The 18,876-nt window shown below is 42.3% G+C and overlaps 1 protein-coding gene across 1 annotated transcript in view; it reads right to left on the bottom strand.

Moving 5' to 3' along the window:
- The window catches only part of RFX4 (regulatory factor X4), a 110,520-nt gene that overhangs the window by 61,168 nt on the left and 30,476 nt on the right, over positions 1–18,876 (bottom strand). The window contains exon 3 of the mRNA XM_084811884.1: positions 7,078–7,138. Coding sequence (XP_084668010.1) covers positions 7,078–7,138 — 61 coding nt within the window. The remainder of the gene's footprint in view (positions 1–7,077; positions 7,139–18,876) is intronic.

The following is an 18,876-nucleotide window of genomic DNA, read 5'->3' as shown; positions in this document are numbered from 1 at the left end:
TTGTTCTTCCTTTCAAGATGGAAGGCTATAGTGTGTGTGTGTGTGTGTGTGTGTGTGTGTGTGTCTGTAAGCTGGAAATTCAGCCCCTGTTCCACCATCAAGCTCTGACCGAAAGGAAGGATCTACAGGGTGATTAGTTGGTCCAACACATTTGAATACCAATAGGTCAGAGCTGGTTATGTGGTAAGGCCAGACACACCTCTATGAAACCTTCCAGATCAGTCCAGAGAAGAACGCACTCTTCCTGCTAATTCTGATTGGTTGGTTCTGATTCTTTTGCTTCTTTTGATTGGTTGGACCCTGACCTGATAATAACAAAGGGGACTGCTTATGTTTGGAACAAGGACAATAAGGGGTGTAGAGGAAGAGTTTAACCTTTTGTCCCCTGCTGGCTGGGGAATGCTGGGAGTTGTAGGATTTTTTTCTGTCTAAACATGCATAGGATTGTGCACTTAATTGCATTCTTGCAATTCACATCAGATCTACTTTGCTCTGCAAACTGCCTCACTTCTTTTTATACATGTGACTGTTGGTCTGTGAACAGAAAAATGATCAGGTCTGTATATTGACAAGGAAGCCTTCAAATAAGTATTACTTTGAAGTTTTCTAGATGAGGCTGTTTAGCCCGCTGTTGCTACTTCTGCTTTCATTACAGAATTAAGATACGATCTTTACACTAAGAGCTTTTCCTTTCCTGCCTTTCTGTACTTTCCACTAAATAACCTCTAGGTGATGATCTGGTATAGCAGAATACGACAAATGGGGACTTGCACTTCGTTTCGCTTTGGCAAGAAACACTGGATTTTCCTCATTCCAAAAACCACAGTGAAATTGCTTTAAAGGGGGGGGGGGAGAATGGATGGTCTAAAGTACTGGTAAACAACCATGAGTTAGGAATGAGGAGCACACACAAAAAGCCTCATCTAGAAAACCTCTTTAAGGCAGGACACAGCAATACTGATTGTATCAGGACCACAAATGGTCCAAATGCATTAAAATTAATAAATGAGCTGAATTGGGCCAGCACAGCACAACCCTGAAGATATGCTTTTGCATGCTTGGCGCTTTGAGGCATCAGAAGGCAGAAAGTGGAGCAAGTTACATACAAGTTGTACATCACACAGGATAACCCTGCTGTGGGTTCTCAGAAGAAAAGTCAGAGATTGTCCAGGAAAGGTGCAAGGCAAGCAGAGGCAAAGAATAAAGCCTGGAATGTGTGTGTGGTGGGGAAAGGAGACACAGGCAGGGATAAGAAAAGACTGGGAAAATAGGGAAAGGGATGGTGGAAGACAGCAGACACAGAAATGAGTAAAGATATATTTCTAAAGTGATTTGTGTCAGCAGACATACGGGCATATACTATATCTGATCACACAGCAGATGTAGTAGTTGTGGTTTTTTAATTAAAACTAAAAGGAATAAAATAATATGACTTGCACATTTTGGTTTTTTTCTGTCAGTTTCAAAAAGGTTTAGAGTGACCATCTTTTTCTTCATTTCAGGAAACTATTATAAAGTTTGCAAGCTTCTGATTAAAAGTGAAAGTGTTCTGAATAAAGCAGAATATAAATTCTAATTTTTAGTATTTTAAAAGGCATGGTGGATAGAAATCAGTTGATATTACAAAACATTCTCCTCCTTGTCCTTTTTCAGCAGAGCTGGTTATACTACCCTGATACCACCTGTTACAACACTCCAACTCCAAATACTGCTGGGCCTCGCTCCACCAATTTTATATCTTTGTAGTACATTCTCTTTTCATTTGGAAATCCTTAAAACAGCTTGCTAAAGGGCAATTGACTTTAGAAGGATATATGAGAACTTATCAGCATGCACACATATTGTACCTACTGGATAGTACGCTAAAAAAAGATGTTATTTTCATTACAGGAGACTGGAATGCTAAGGTGGGTAGTCAAACGACACCTGGAATTACAGGCAAGCATGGTCTGGGAGAACAAAATGAAGCAGGACATAGGCTGATAGAATTTTGCCAAGACAACTCACTGTGCATAACAAACACTCTCTTCCAACAACCTAAGAGACAACTTTATACATGGACTTCACCAGACGGTCGACACCAAAATCAGATTGACTACATCCTTTGTAGCCGAAGGTGGCGGACTCTATGCAGTTGGTAAAAACAAGACCTGGAGCTGATTGTAGTTCAGATCACGAACTTCTTATTGCAAAATTTAGAATCAGACTAAAAAGAATAGGGAAGACCCACAGATCAGTTAGATATGAGCTCACTAATATTCCTCATGAATATGCAGTGGAGTTGAAGAATAGATTTAAGGGACTACATTTAGTAGATAGGGTCCGGGAAGAACTATGGACAGAAGTTTGCAACATTGTTCATGAGGCAGCAACAAAAAACGTCCCAAAGAAAAAGAAAACCAAGAAGGCAAGATGGCTGTCTGCTGAGACACTGGAAGCAGCCCAAGAAAGAAGGAAAGCAAAAGGCAACAGTGATAGGGGAGATATGCCCAATTAAATGCAAAATTCCAGAGGTTAGCCAGAAGAGATAAGGAATTGTTTTTAAACAAGCAATGCGCGGAAGCGGAAGAAGATAATAGAATAGGAAGGACAAGAGACCTCTTCCAGAAAATTAGAAACATCGGAGGTAAATTCCAGGCAAAAATGGGTATGATCAAAAACAAATATGGCAAGGACCTAACAGAAGCAGAAGAGATCAAGAAAAGGTGGCAAGAATATATGGAAGATCTGTATAGGAAGGATAATAATATCGGGGATAGATTTGATGGTGTGGTCAGTGAGCTAGAGCCAGACATCCTGAAGAGTGAGATTGAATGGGCCTTAAGAAGCATTGCTAATAACAAGGCAGCAGGAGATGACAGTATCCCAGCTGAACTGTTTAAAATCTTGCAAGATGATGCTGTCAAGGTGATGCATGCCATATGCCAGCAAATTTGGAAAACACAAGAATGGCCAACAGATTGGAAAAAATCAACTTATATCCCCATACCAAAAAAGGGAAGCACCAAAGAATGTTCAAACTATCGAACAGTGGCACTTATTTCACATGCCAGTAAGGTAATGCTCAAGATCTTGCAAGGTAGACTCCAGCAATTCATGGAACGAGAATTGGCAGATGTACAAGCTGGGTTTAGAAAAGGCAAAGGAACTAGAGACCAAATTGCCAATATCCGCTGGATAATGGAGAAAGCCCGGGAGTTTCAGAAAAACATCTATTTCTGTTTTATTGACTATTCTAAAGCCTTTGACTGTGTGGATCATCAGAAATTGTGGCAAGTTCTTGGTGGTATGGGGATACCAAGTCATCTTGTCTGCCTCCTGAAGAATCTGTATAACGACCAAATAGCAACGGTAAGAACAGACTACGGAACAACGGACTGGTTTAAGATTGGGAAAGGAGTACAGCAGGGTTGTATACTCTCACCCTACCTATTCAACCTGTACGCAGAACACATCATGCGACGTGCTGGGCTTGATGAAGCCAAGGCTGGAGTTAAAATCGCTGGAAGAAACATTAACAGTCTCAGATATGCAGATGATACCACTTGGATGGCTGAAAGTGAGGAGGAGCTGAGGAACCTTATGACAAAGGTGAAAGAAGAAAGTGCAAAAGCTGGATTGCAGTTAAACCTAAAAAAAACCAAGATTATGGCAACCAGCTTGATTGATAACTGGCAAATAGAGGGAGAAAACGTGGAGGCAGTGACAGACTTTGTCTTTCTAGGCGCAAAAGTTACTGCAGACGCTGACTGCAGCCAGGAAATCAGAAGACGCTTATTTCTTGGGAGGACAGCAATGACAAACCTTGATAAAATAGTTAAGAGCAGAGACATCACACTGACAACAAAGGTCCGCATAGTGAAAGCAATGGTATTCCCCATAGTAACCTATGGCTGCGAGAGCTGGACCATAAGGAAGGCTGAGCGAAGGAAGATAGATGCTTTTGAACTGTGGTGCTGGAGGAAAATTCTGAGAGTGCCTTGGACTGCAAGAAGATCAAACCAGTCCATACTCCAGGAAATAAAGCCAGACTGCTCACTTGAGGGAATGATATTAAAGGCAAAACTGAAATACTTTGGCCACATCATGAGAAGACAGGATACCCTGGAGAAGATGCTGATGCTAGGGAAAGTGGAAGGCAAAAGGAAGAGGGGCCGACCAAGGGCAAGATGGATGGATGATATTCTGGAGGTGATGGACTCGACCTTGGGGGAGCTGGGGGTGGCAATAGCCGACAGGAAGCTCTGGTGTGGGCTGGTCCATGAAGTCACGAAGAGTCGGAAGTCACTGACCGAATAAACAACAACACATATATTGCACAATCATCTTAAGTGTCCACAGTGTATAAAACTTGCATAATTTCATCAGAAACAGTCCTCCAGTGGTAAAGGGGCAGAGCCCTGGGTAAATACTCTGATAATCCAATGCATACAACGATTTCATATCCTTACAGAGCTCCTGTCATCAAAGAATACATGCATGGTATCAGGCCAATATGGATCAGCTTAACCTACTCCAGTCTCCAACTATATCACAAGCAAGAATGAAAAGTGCAGTACTCAAACAAGCAAGTCTAGCTGTTGTAGGGCAATCTATGAATCCATGGATGGAACTCAGAACATAAGAAAAGAGTTCGCTCCAGGTCAAAGTGAGCCAAGTCCCAGACCCAGTGAACCCATGGTACCCAGTTCAAAATCCATGCATAGGAAGTCACTCCAGGAAGGGAAGTAACCATATACAGAGAAATACACCTCTCTCTCATACTCTCACACACACAAACACAAGCAGTCCTCACCACCACTTCCTTCCCTCTCATGTTCTTAAACCCTAGTTCCTAATCTCCCTCTCCCTTCCTCCCGCTCTCTCTCACACACCCATCCCCTGCTCCCACGCCCATTAACCTAAGTTGGTCCTCGTCAGGTCTGCTCAGGCATGATTGCGTGGGCCGATCAACTTGAAATGCAGTGCAGGATGATTTGGTGCACTATTGCTACTGCTACCACCATCCACCAACCTTCCTAAAATGTGGGGCAGGTGTGTGCACCACTGCAATTAGCCAAAATGCAGCATGGGCAAGCTGGTGCATCACTGCAGCTCCCGCCACACCACTCTGCCTCCTCCTTTGCAGTTGCTCTCTCCATGCTACTCACAACACCTCTACATCCAGGCCAAATGCAAAGCTCAATTTGCCTGGAGGAAAAGAAGGCAGTGGCAAATTAGGAAGGGAAGAAGAGGGATAGAGGTGGAATGACATGCTGGCCTTTCACCTGCCTGCCGGCCTCTACCTTCCAAGCCAGGCCCTAGAGCCCAGAGATTTGTGCTTCTGGTCCAAAAGCCCAAAGGTGGGGCTTGAGGCCTAGAGATTCTGGGTCATCCCCAAGGACCTACGAAGCCTAGTTGTGTCTGGACTGTATGGAGCAACTAGGAACAAATGCAAATGTGTCCTTCTCAAAAACTACAATCTGAAATAGTCCTGAATGGAGAATATGAATTTCTGTCCCAACAAGCCACAACGAAGGCAGTGTGGGATAGAGAGAGAGAGAGAGATGTAGGAAAGAGCAATTAGCAGGAAGCAGTAGTATTAGTGAGGAGAGTGGACTGGATGATATAATTTGGATTTTTGCCTCTCTCAGACATCTGGGATGCAATGGCAAATAGAAGCTGCATTCCAGCAGAGCTGAGTATCCCAGGAGTTTAGGGATTTACTAATCTCTACGACTGAGGATGCTGGAAAAATGTTTGAAATGATGCTGCTGCCAGCATTTGCCTGTTCTCTTCTGGGAGCAGAGCTCTATGGTCCAATTAGCTGTGACTTATGGGATAATAGCAAACTATCTGCAGAGTCTGTTAAGTTGCAGGAAAGATGGAGCAAACCAGCTTCTCCTAAGCAGGCAAGGGATAATAGCTGGTGGGGAAAAGCAGATATAATCAACAAAAACTAATGGTTGTTTGAATGCTTGGAAAATACTAGCAGACTGCTAACATGGCTAGGGTATTGGAAGATCGCATGGACCACCTCAGCAATTAAGTTCTTCTTCAGAGGTCCTTGCCTTCAGAGATGAAGGCTGCAATCCTATGGGCTGAACCCTGGATGATCATAAGCCCCCAAGCTAAGAGGCTTATGATCATAGAATCATAGAATAGAATCATAGAATAGTAGGGTTGGAAGGGGCCTACAAGGCCATTGAGTCCAACCCCCTGCTCAATGGAGGATGATCATCTAATGCAGGGTGGAAGGAGCAGTGGAGGCCATCTTTGCCTCCCCACCCTCCTACCCTGCATTTTTTGCTAGATGGGCTTTTTTTGCCCATCTAGCGAAGGTGTTCCAGAGGGGGAGGGAAGGAGGCTGACAGAGGCACAGAATAGCTCATATCCTGGCCTCTCCAGTCTCCTCCCTACCTGCCCACCAAAATGCCCCACTTCCACCCTCTCCGAGGTCGAGTTCCCAGCCTTGGAGGCCAGCTGGCACAGTTCTCTCCAACCTCAGATCGGGGAATCCGAACTATCCTATGCCCCCTCAGGCGCTGTCTAGGGGCTGTAGGAATGCTCCCTAAGTGGGTGGCTACCAGAGATATAATTTAGCACAGATTTATATATATTACTGTTGCTTGTTTTGTGCTAGTTTTGCTAGTCATAGGGAGCAGCAAGATGCTATGCTCACTCCAAAGCATAGATATGTTAGTCAGCCGCTTGTCTGCTGAAATGCCAGCAGGCATTACCCAGATACTTCTAAACCTTTCCTCATAATCATAATGACAAGAAACTAGGTTTTAAAAACAAAAAAGAAATCAGAGATCCTCAGAAACTGAATTCTGTAGCCAGTACCAAACTCAGAGGCTTTTCTATGTGCCTTGAATATGGTCCTTGCATATAAGACACAATCCTGATGCCAGGGTGTTAATATATTTTGGTGATCCAGAGCACTGCAACAACATTAAAATCATTCCTATATATTTATCATCCTTTCATATATTTGCTTCTGTCAGTCAAGGCATGGATAGCCAGAAAATACTAAAGGATTATGACATAACTTTCTTCTCACTCCTTTAAACATTTCTTTCAAAAAATGAATCTTACCATTGCAGAGTAGCTGGAGTAGAATGTGGTTTGGATGCTCTGTTATTCTCTTTCTCCTCATCTGTTGAGAGAAAACAATATAAGGAGACATACTTTCTGTGGAATTGCTAAAGCACTTGGACAAGGGGATGTGGGAATTCCACTGTCAGGAATAAGCTCAAACTTCACTGGGGTGCTTCCAGATGAGGTTTTTAATGCGCCATAGCCCTGCCTTACTTACAGAATTTTACAAGGGGTCTAGATGATGATGTCTTCCACTAGTAACCCTCCCATGTTTTCCCACTGCTTCTTCCATTCTTTTTTCTTACTGTAGAAAATCCATTAAGGAAGAAAAGATGGAATAGCTACACAATGCCTTCTAATTGGCAGCACTAAGACCCCTTCATCTGGAAGTGCTCCTGGAGGCAGTGTGAATCAGCATGGCATCTGTTTAATCACAGCAAACTGTGGGCGGTGCAATCCCACCAAGAAAGTAGTGGTGCTGTGCTTTCCTGCAATTTGATACTGTAGTAAGAGAGCTGAGGAGTTTAATTTTGCAGGCTGCCAGTGAGATGAGTTTAAAAGTAACAGTCCTCCTGCCTCCCCCACCCCTTTTGAACTTTTAGTTCAACGCAGGGGTGTCATTATAAGAATGTCCACTTGGGCACAGGCCCCAGATCTTTTGAGCTGTGCCTCTGATCTTTTGAGCTGTCCTAATTGCCATTTTTTTACATTTTCCCATTGACTTGCATTGGAAAACATAAATGGCCGTAACATTTTTTAGTTTGTATGATACATACATGAAATGTGGAGAACTGGTAGCCCCCATGGAGCTTATTGAACCTGCCCAATTTCAGGCAGTTAGGTCCAGTGACTTTTGTGCTAGTCACAGGTAAAATTTGCTATTTTCAAGAAAATATGTCAACGCAAAGAGCTATAATTTTTTCATTCTTCCACATAATTGCATGGAATTCGGAGATCTGACAGCCCCCATGGAGCTTATTGAACCTGCCAAATTTCAGACAGGTCCAGTGGCTTTTGTGCTAGCCATGCATAAATTTTCCTTTTCTCAAAGACTAAAACAAAAGGTAAAAAACTGTCAAGCCAAACAGGGGATTAGAGATCCTAATTAGAAGGTGTTTTAGGTGACCATTAGGAGGTCACTATCCCTAATCTCTGGTGTAGGGTTTTTTTGAGGTGCAAAAAACCCTCTCTCCCTACTTTTCTGCTCTTCCATGCCCACTGTTGGGAGCTTGCTTGCAATGAAATTTTGAAGAGGGAGATGAAAGGGAAGAAAGAGCTCCATGTGAAATACTGGTATTTCACATCGCATCTGATTTTACTGCCCCGAACTGGAACCTTTGGCTTCTGCAGAAGTTTAGTAGCTTCAGTACAGCAAAGGATCCAGTCAGCCTCCACAAACTTCTTTTTCCCTGTCCATTTTAATTTCTCCTAAATAGCTGTAGGACTCAAATTATTCCAAAAGGAGGGTTAGGACTATGTGGCGTCGTGATCGAAGAACTGCCGAGGCTTTTAAATAGGTTCTACAGTTTTAAAAAAGCTAGAAAAAGCCCTCGGCCACCTCACCTCATAAAGTTAATTTAAGTACATGTATTCCTTACAAACCCTCCACAGCCTCCTAAATTCCTCAGAAGTACTACCTCACTGAAAGGAGCCACTTGGCTCTTTTTTCTCTACCCCCCCACCCCAACGCATTTCCAATCACCATTCTTCTTTATTTCTTCCTCCCCCTATCCTGTTCTTTCTTTCTTTCTCTTCTTTATTCCACCCAGAGCATATCTTGGGGAATTCTTAAAGAGAATTCTCTTCAGTTGGCAAGAGAAGTTCTGAACTGTATTTGACTTTATACAAACAGACAAGAGGGTTAGTTTTTCTGCTTCTCACTCAAGTCTTTGAGAAAAGTGGGTTCACATGGTTGCAGAGAAACAAATCTGGGGCTGTTTTGTTTGTCATTTACCATTATCCAGCAATAGGAAGGGCTGTAGCTCAGTGGTAGAGGACATGCCTGGTATGCAGAAGGTCCCAGGTTCAATCCCGAGCATCTCCAGGTAGGACTAGAAAAGAATGTGGCCCGAAATCCTGGAAAGCCACTGCTGCCATTCATGTCAACAATACTGGGCTAGATGGACTCAGGGTCTGACTCAGTATAAGGCAGCTTCCTATGTTACTATGAAAAGAAAGCTTTAATAAAAATAGGAGTTTGGGCCTTGTTTTTTAAGTGGAGGGGAGATAAATACTGCTCATTTATAGAATCATACGTATGCCTACTCAGAAGCCCCATTATGTTTAATGAGGCTTTGCCTCAAGAGAAGTGTGCATGGGATTCCAGCACAAGTTGCTTTTGTAGGGCGATTTGCTCTTGATGTTCTGCATGTTTACTCAGAAATAAGTCCCGAGTTGTGAACATGGTACTGCAGGCTTAATACAGTGCCTACCCAATTCCGTCTGATGAATTGACTACCCTTTCAGCTCAGTCCTATGCATGTTTTGTCATGTGTGTGTGTGCATGAACTCTAGCTTCAATGGTGAGGGAAAGGCACTTAGTACATGCTCAGAGCTTCTCCATAACTGGTTTTGAAAACAGACTCATTGGCTGAATCCTGGTGAGGTCTTGACACAAATGAAGTTATGGGGAGGAAGATACCGTGAGAGTTTGTGCATAACAAGGAGAAGGAGAGTTGCACAAAACAAGACATCTGTTTTTATGAAGAGATGCTGGAGGATGGTAGGATGAGGAGGGATGGTTGCATAGAGGGGAATAGAATTGGTAGGGGGAGAATGTAAGTTCGCAGTGGTGAAAGAAAAGCATTCTGCCTATACTCAGAGGCACTCTCTATTTAAGAACATAAGAGCCATACTGCATCAGACCAATGTCCATCTAGTCTAGCATTCTGTTCACACAGTGGCCAACCAGATGCCCACAGGAAACCCACAAGCAGGACATGAGTGCAATAGCACCTTCCCATCCATGTTCCCCTGCTGCTAACATTGGTGAAATGTAAATAAATTCTAGTATTTCTATATTTGCATGCATGTATATCCTTCATGCAGGTTTCTTGCCTGGGGGACACCTCTAATGACCTGTGCATTTTCATACAAACTTACCCAAAAACTATTGAGGAAGGGTGAAGGGAAGGGAAAGCAAATCACTCCCTCCCCCAAATTGGAGAACTCCCCTTCCACATGAACTGCTGCACCTATCCTTTTGAAACTTTGCTGGTTTCTTACTTAGGGACAACTCTAGGCTGTCTGTAATTTTCAGAACAATGGTCCATAAGGAAAATAGGGAGATAAGTATGTCCTCTTTTGGAGACCTCAAAATGTCAAGGCCACCCTTGCACAAAAATCCCTGTGGCTATCATACTGAAATTTGGCAGACATGATCTCCTCTGATGGAGCAATGAATCCTGAAAATTTTATCTAATTCTTCCAAGTAATAAAGATCTTATTGGCAGTTCCCTTAAAAAAAAATCAAAATATAAACCCTGCACCTATTTTTCTGATATTGGGCAGGTATAATCCCCTTCTAGGGGGCTACTATGCCTGAAATTATCATCCAGTTCTGACCAAGAGAAAAAAGTTACAGTTTTTCTCTAATTTCCCATGGTAGTCAGCAGGAAACATAAAGACTCATTTTTCCAAACCTTGACTCAGGTTTGGTGCTGAGCTGAAATAGTCTGACTATAAATTGGCCAGAGCATTAATTTAACCGAGACAGCCCCTAGAAATACCCAGTTAAGGTGTTTATCATGGAACATAGCAGGTTGGGGTAGACTTAATAAAATTCCCTCTGTTAAGGATTACATAGATACATTTGATGTTGTTTTTTTACAAGAAACATGGGCAACTGAGCCAATAACTGTTAACAGATTCCTATCCTACTCGCTTAATGCAAGTCGTAACAAAGGTAAAGGCCAGCCCAGTTCAGATTTACTATGTTTGTTTTCACTAAACTTGAAAATGACTGTTAGAAAATTTGCTACTTGTGATCTTATTGCTATGGCTGTGTTGCTCCAATTTAGACAAGAACAGTTTCTGATGTTTAATGACTACCTCCCGCCCATACAGAATAATTCGATAGTTAAACAACAGTGGTGCACATTAGAAGATTACTAATGGAAGGCCAATTTCCAAAAGCAAAAGTGATTATAATGGGAGATTTCAATGCCAGGATGGGAGCAAGCAATGCTGCACTTATTGAATCTAAATTTTTTTTTATAGAAGAGTCAGAGGTCCCTTACCTTTTGCAATCAACCCAAAGATCTAAAGATAAAGTTGTTAATCTTGCAGGTGTTCTTCTGGCCCAATTTATTAATTGCTCAGGGAAAATGCTACTGAATGGTTGGGCACCCTTTGACAGTAGCAGGGAATTTACATTCACCTCCAGTTTAGGCTCTAGTGTTATTGATTACGTGATCGTCTCCCAGGTCTTATGGGAGCAGATCCATTTATTTGGGGTTGATAAAATCACTGATAGTGATCACTTTCCATTAATTACTATGTTTAATGGTTTTGAGGATGAAATCGTAACCAATCACCAATTATTACCATCTATAATTCTGCCAATAACCAGTAAAGTGGTATGATGGAACAATCGCTCTGAGGATAAGATTAATGACTTCATACTCTCCGATGCAATGTAGATGAAGCAATTTCCCATTATAGAGAGTTGATGGATACTTTATGTACAGTTTTAGAAAACCCCAAATCACAAATTCAAAAACACAGACAAAGCTTTGGCTGGTTTGATCATGAGTGCATGTTCCTTAAGAAACAAATTTAGACTATATATAAGAATTATAAGAATTATAGAAGTAGCACAACAAACGTGCTCCCTGCAAATTATTTCCAACTTAAAAAACTTTATAAGGCAACTATCCAGGCCAAGAAATAAGCTGATATTTTAAGGAAGCATGATGTAGTAGTAATGGGGGACTTCAATTTCCCTGATATTTGTTGGGAGACAAATTCTGCAAAACATGGCCCCTCCAGGAAATTCCTGACTTGTGTGGCAGATAACTTCCTCCTACAGAAAGTAGAGGAAGGAACTAGAGGATTGGCTATCCTTGACTTGATCCTTGACTTGATCCTAACCAACAGAGATGACTTAGTGGATAAAGTAGCAGTTACAGGAACTCTGGGGGAAAGCGACCATGTTGTACTTGAGTTCTTGGTTCTAAGGGAAGCAAAAGCTGAGTGTAGTCAAATGTGTACCCTGGATTTTAGGAAAGCTGATTTTAATAAACTCAGAACAATGATCAGTAAGGTCCCATGGCAAGCGATGCTAATGAGAAAAGGAGTCCAAGATGGGTGGGAGCTTTTAAAAAAGGAAATTCTCAAGGCACAATCACAAACAATTCCAACAAGAAGAAAAAGTGGAAGACAACAGAAGAAGCCAATGTGGCTTCACAAAAAGCTTAGGGATGACCTGAAAACAAAAAAGGACATATATAGGAAGTGGAAAGAAGGCCAAGTAACAAAGGAAGAGTACAGGCAGATAGCACAGAATTGCAGGGATGGCGTCAGAAAGGCTAAAGCTGAGAACGAGCTGAGGTTAGCAATGGATGCTAAAAACAACAAAAAGGCTTTTTTCAGCTACGTGCATAGTAAAAGGCAAAGGAAAGAAATGGTGGTTCAGCTATTAAACAAGGATGGCAAAACGATAACAGATGACAAAAAAAAGGCAGAGGTGCTCAATTCCTACTTTGGCTCAGTCTTCTCCCAAAAGAGGGTCTATGACCCCCCTGGCAAAGGCGAAGTACAGGCTGAAGGGGCAGGATTGCAGCTTGAGATCGATAGGCATATGGTCAAGGAACACCTAATTACTTTGAATGAGTTCAAATCTCCAGGGCCAGATGAACTGCATCCTAGAGTCATAAAGGAACTGGCAGAAGAACTCTCAGAACTGCTATCTATTCTCTTTGAGAAATCATGGAGGACGGGTGAAGTGCCAGATGACTGGAGGAGGGCTAACGTTGACCCTATCTTCAAAAAGGGTAAAAAGGAGGAACCTGGGAACTACAGACCAGTCAATCTGACATCAATCCCTGGGAAAATTCTGGAGCAGATGATAAAGGAATCCATCTGGAAGCACCTTGACAACAATGCCATGATTACTTGAAGCCAACATGGATTTGTCGAAAACAAGTCGTGCCAGACAAATCTGATCTCATTGTTTGATCAAGTAACCTCCCTTGTAGACCGTGGGAATGCTGTAGACATCACATACCTCGACTTCAGCAAAGCTTCCGACAAAGTGCCCCATGATATCCTGATGAGCAAACTAGCTCAAAGTGGGCTAGATGAAACAACGATCTGGTGGATCCACAGTTGGCTACAGAATCGGACTCAAAGAGTGCTTATCAATGGGACCTTCTCAAACTGGGGGGAGGTAATGAGTGGGGTACCACAGAGCTCAGTCCTGGGCCCAGTGCTCTTCAACATTTTTATGAATGACTTGGAGGAGGAGGTGCAGGGAATGCTGATCAAATTTGCAGATGACACAAAATTGGGCGGGATAGCTAATACTTTGGAAGACAGAAACAAAATTCACAGTGATCTGGATAGACTGGAGCGCTGGGCAGAAAACAACATAATGTCATTTAATAGGGATAAATGCCAAGTTCTGCACCTAGGAAAAAGAAACCAAAGGCAGAGTTACAAGATGGGGGATACATGGCTCAACCACACTACAAGCGAGAAGGATCTTGGAATTGTTGTCGATCACAAGCTGAATCTGAGCCAACAATGTGATGTGGCTGCAAAAAGGCAAATGCTCTTTTGGGCTGCATTAATAGAAGCATAGCTTCCAAATCCCGGGAAGTACTAGTTCCCCTCTACTCAGCACTGGTTAGGCCTCATCTGGAGTACTGTGTCCAGTTCTGGGCACCACACTTTAAGAAGGATGTGGACAAACTGGAGAGGGTTCAGAGGAAGGCAACAAAGATGATCAGGGGACTGGAAACAAAGCCCTATGAAGAGAGACTGAAAGAACTGGGTATGTTTATCCTTGAGAAGAGAAGACTGAGGGGAGATATGATAGCACTCTTCAAGTCCTTGAAAGGTTGTCACAGAGAAGAAGGCCAGGATCTCTTCTTGATCATCCCAGAGTGCAGGACACGGAATAATGGGCTCAAGTTACAGGAAGCCAGATTCCGGCTGAATATCAGGAGAAACTTCCTGACTGTAAGAGCAATACGACAATGGAACCAATTACCTGGGGAGGTGGTGGGCTCTCCCACACTGGAGGCGTTCAAGACGAGGCTGGACAGCCATTTATCAGGGATGCTCTGACTTGGATTCCTGCATTGAGCAGGGGGTTGGACTCGATGGCCTTGTAGGCCCCTTCCAACCCTACTATTCTATGATTCAACTATTCTATGATTCTATGATATAAGTCAGAGGTGGAGTTTGTTGTATCAGGCAACTCTGAATAAAGATACAAGACATTTCTGGAATCTGCTGTCTAGCGGACTATCAGATAGTAAGGCTCCTGACTGTTGTATTCCAACAGCGGTATGAGATAAACATTTCACTGAAATTTTTCTTGACCCTGACTCTGGAAATCTAATTGTAATTGGGAAGATAGATGATTTACCTGAGTGGCCTGATGTCCATCCAAAAGAGATCAGTGAATTAATCAGCCAGCTTAAAATCAATAAGGCTCCTGGACCTGGTAGTATACCTTCAGATGCATTAAAATGCGATGCGAGCTGGTGGGCTTCGTTTTTAGCCCCTTTTTAACTTTATGCAACAGGACATGTCGTTTCCCACATATTTGGCGCAAGGCAATTTTAGTCCCCATATACAAGAAGGGTGAGAGGCAGGATCCCAATAATTATCGTCCCATAAGCCTCCTATCTGTAATTGGGAAGATTTACACCAAATTGTTATGTAAACGTCTTCTGGATTGGATGAGAAACTCCAAAGTGATAGGAGACAAACAAATTGGTTTTACTCCTAGTTGCTAAGCTTTGGACCACTGTTTTGTTTTGGCCTATTTAGCTGAAAAGTATTCTAAAACAAAAGGGGGCCAATTATTTTCTGCATTCATAGATTTGAAATCCACTTTTGACTCAGTTTTGAGAAATAAGCTATGGGCAAAATTAGAAATGCTGGGTATTGATAAAAGACTTCTATATTTGATCCAAAATCTTTATCATCAGACAGAAGTTCAAATCAGATGTAAATCTCAGTGGTAGCCTGTCGGAACCAATAGTATCAACTAGGGGTATAAGACAAGGCTGCGTTTTAGCTCCATTTTTGTTTAATATTTTCCTGAGCAATTTACCTAATGCTTTGAATACTACAGATTCTCATCCTCCAAAACTGGCTGATACAAAGATCCCCATTTTACTCTATGCAGACGATGCTGTCTTAATATCACAGACCAGGGTTGGCCTCCTACGTCTGCTGGCAGTGTTCACTAGCTACTGTAAAATTAATCAGTTGAGAATTAATTATAATAAATCTAAAGTGCTGTTTTTTTCAAGACGCAGGAGGACCTTTGGATGGTCTGTGAATGGGAATCATATCGAACAAATTTCAGGCTATAAATATTTGGGTATATACTTTCATAAAACTCTCAATTGGTCTTTGCAGAGAGATAGGGCTAGAGCAACAGCTAACGATACAGCTGCTGCAATAATAAGGTTCTACTATCCCCAAGGGGGGTCAATTTGTCCCTGCTGCACTTCAAGTGTTTAAGGCTAAGTTATTTATGCAATTGACGTATGGCATTGCAATCTGGATCAAAGCTATTAATTTTTTAATAGAATCTGTGCGGGCAGCTTTCATCCGCTCCATCCTTGGTCTTCCAAAATGTGTAGCAACCCCCGCTTTCTTGTTGGAAACTGGCCTACAGGCAATCACCTCAAAAGCCTGGATTAGCGCATTATATTTTTGGATCCGTTTGTATGGCCCTGGATCCTCAGGTTATTTATATAAGATATACAATGACCCTTGCGTCTCTGAGTGGATGAAATTGCTCTGGAATAAGATCAGTTCTCTGGGCTTATGCCCAGAGTCTGTACTAATGATGGAAGCTAAGCAGGCCAGAGCTCTTCTGTCTCAAAGGGTCAGGGATTATGATCTACAAGCTTTAAGTTCTGCAGCAGATAGAACTTGCTCTCCTCTGTTTTTGGGTGCAAATCTGAGTTATGGGCTGGCAGAAGCGAAATATCTCTCAGTCCTTAACATTCCCAAATATCGGCGTGCATTTACTTTAGCAAGATTTAATGTCTTACCCTCTGCTTTGTTACAAGGGAGGTTTCAGAAAACTAGCATTTTAGATCATATATGCCCATGTGAGGGGAATGAAATCAAATCAGTTATTCATGTTTTACTTTGCTGCTCCTTTTATATAGAGATTAGAGAGAAATTACTGTCTGATACTAGGTCAGATATAAATGTACCTCTCTACTGTTTTAGGACAGAGGATAGGGATACAATGGAGGTTTTTGCTAAATTCATCTTGACTGCTATGAGAATAAGATCTCTTCAGAACTGATTTTACTGTATATTTCCCGAATGTGTTTGTAGACTCTTTGTATTTTTGTATGTTCAAAGTCTGGTCAGTGACTGTAATAAAGATGATGATGAAATTGGCCAGAGCAGAAGCGGTATGTTTTCCAAAACGCTGAATCGGGGTGTGAGTTGAAGAAGGGTGGGGAGTCAGTGCACACTTTTTATGTATGTATGTATATATGTAAGTATGTAACCTATGGGAAATTAGTGAAAAAATACACAACTGTGAGTGGGTCAGGTTATACTAATATGATATTATAACAATATGGAAACATACACAATAACGTAGTGACTGTTGGTAATCTATTTAGAATAGGGTTGTTGTTAGAACATTATAATTATACATATGAATATAGCTGTACATATACTGGTAGATAACAGAAGCATCTGTATCACAGGTATATACAAATTATTATTGTTGTTGTTCAGTTGTTAAGTCGTGTCCAACTCTTCGTGACCCCATGGACCAGAGCACACCAGGCCTTCCTGTCCTCCGCTCTCTCCCGGAGTGTGCTCAAGTTCATATTCATTGCAGCGGTGATGCTATCTAGCCATCTCATCCTCTGCCGTCCCCTTCTCCTTTTGCCTTCAATCTTTCCCAGCATCAGGGTCTTTTCCAGGGAGTTTTCTCTTTGCATTAGGTGGCTAAAACATTTGAGCTTCAGCTTCAGTATCTGTCCTTCCAATGAGCACTCAGGGTTGATTTCTTTTAGGATTGACTGATTTGACCACCCTGCAGTCTGGGGGACTCGTAAGAGTCTTCTCCAGTACCACAGTTCGAAAGTATCAATTCTTCGGCGCTCAGCCTTCCTTATAGTCCAGCTCTCACAGCCATACGTTGCTACTGCGAAAACCATAGCTTCGATTATACAAACCTTTGTCGGCAAGGTGATGTCTCTGCTTCTTACTATGCTGTCTAGGTTTGCCATAGCTTTCCTCCCAAGGAGCAAGCGTCTTTCAATTTCATGGCTACAGTCACCGTCTGCGGTGATCTTGGAGCCCAAGAAAATAACATCTGTCACTGTTTCCATTTCTTCCCCTTCTATATGCCAGGAAGTGATGGGGCCAGATGCCATGATCTTCGTTTTTTTAATGTTGAGTTTCAAACCAGCTTTTGCACTCTCCACTTTCACCCTCAACAAGAGGCTCTTTAGATCCTCTTCGCTTTCTGCCATTAGGGTGGTATCGTCTGCGTATCTGAGGTTGTTGATCATTCTCCTGGCAATCTTAATTCCGACCTGTGATTCATCCAACCTGGCGTTTCTCATGATGTACTCTGCATATAAATTAAATAAGCAGGGTGACAATATACAGCATTGTCGTACTCCTTTCCCAATTTTGAACCAACTGGTTGTTCCATGTCCGGTTCTTACTGTTGCTTCTTGACCCTCATACAGGCTTCTCAGGAGACAGGTAAGGTGGTCTGGTACTCACATCGCTTTAAGAATTTGCCAGAGTTTGTTGTGATCCACACAATCAAAGGCTTTAGCATAGTCAATGAAACAGAAATAGATGTTTTTCTGGAATTCTCTTGCTTTCTCCATGATCCAGCAAATGTTGGCGATTTGATGTCTAGTTCCTCTGCCTCTTCGAACCCCAGCTTGTACTTCCGGTAGTTCTTGGTTCACATGCTGCTGAAGCCTAGCTTGTAGGATTTTGAGCATAACCTTGCTGGCATGTGAAATGAGCGCAATTGTGCGGTAGTTTGAACACTCTTTGGCATTGCCCTTCTTTGGAATTGGAATGTAAACTGACCTTTTCCAGTCTTGTGGCCACTGTTGAGTGTTCCAAATGTGTTGGCATATTGAGTGCAGCACTTTAACAGCATCATCTTTTAGGATTTTAAATAGCTCAGCTGGACTACTGTCATCTCCTCTAGCTTTGTTATTACTAATGCTTCCTAAGGCCCACTGGCTCACGTTCAGTGACCGCACTATCACGGCTATCAGGGACATTCAGATCTTTCCTGTATAGTTCTTCTGTGTATACTTTCTATCTCTTCTTAATCTCATCTGCTTCTGTTAGGTCCCTGCCGTCTTTGTCCTTTATCATGCCTGTCTTTGCACAAAACATTCCCTTGAGATCTCCGATTTTCTTGAAGAGATCTCTAGTCTTTCCCATTCTATTGTTTTCCTCGATTTCTTTGCATTGTTCATTTAAGAAGGCCTTCTTGCCTCTCCTTGCTATTCTCTGGAACTCTGCATTCAGTTGGATATATCTTCCCCTTTCTCCCTTGCTTTTCTCTTCCCTTCTTTCCTCAGCTACTTGTAAAGC

This window comes from Heloderma suspectum, chromosome 7, assembly GCF_057233095.1.
Source record: "Heloderma suspectum isolate Gila_16-S chromosome 7, 16-S_ref, whole genome shotgun sequence".
NCBI classification, from domain to species: domain Eukaryota; kingdom Metazoa; phylum Chordata; class Lepidosauria; order Squamata; family Helodermatidae; genus Heloderma; species Heloderma suspectum.
Note: the sequence above shows the minus strand (reverse complement) of the source record. Positions and strands in the feature narration are given on the sequence as shown.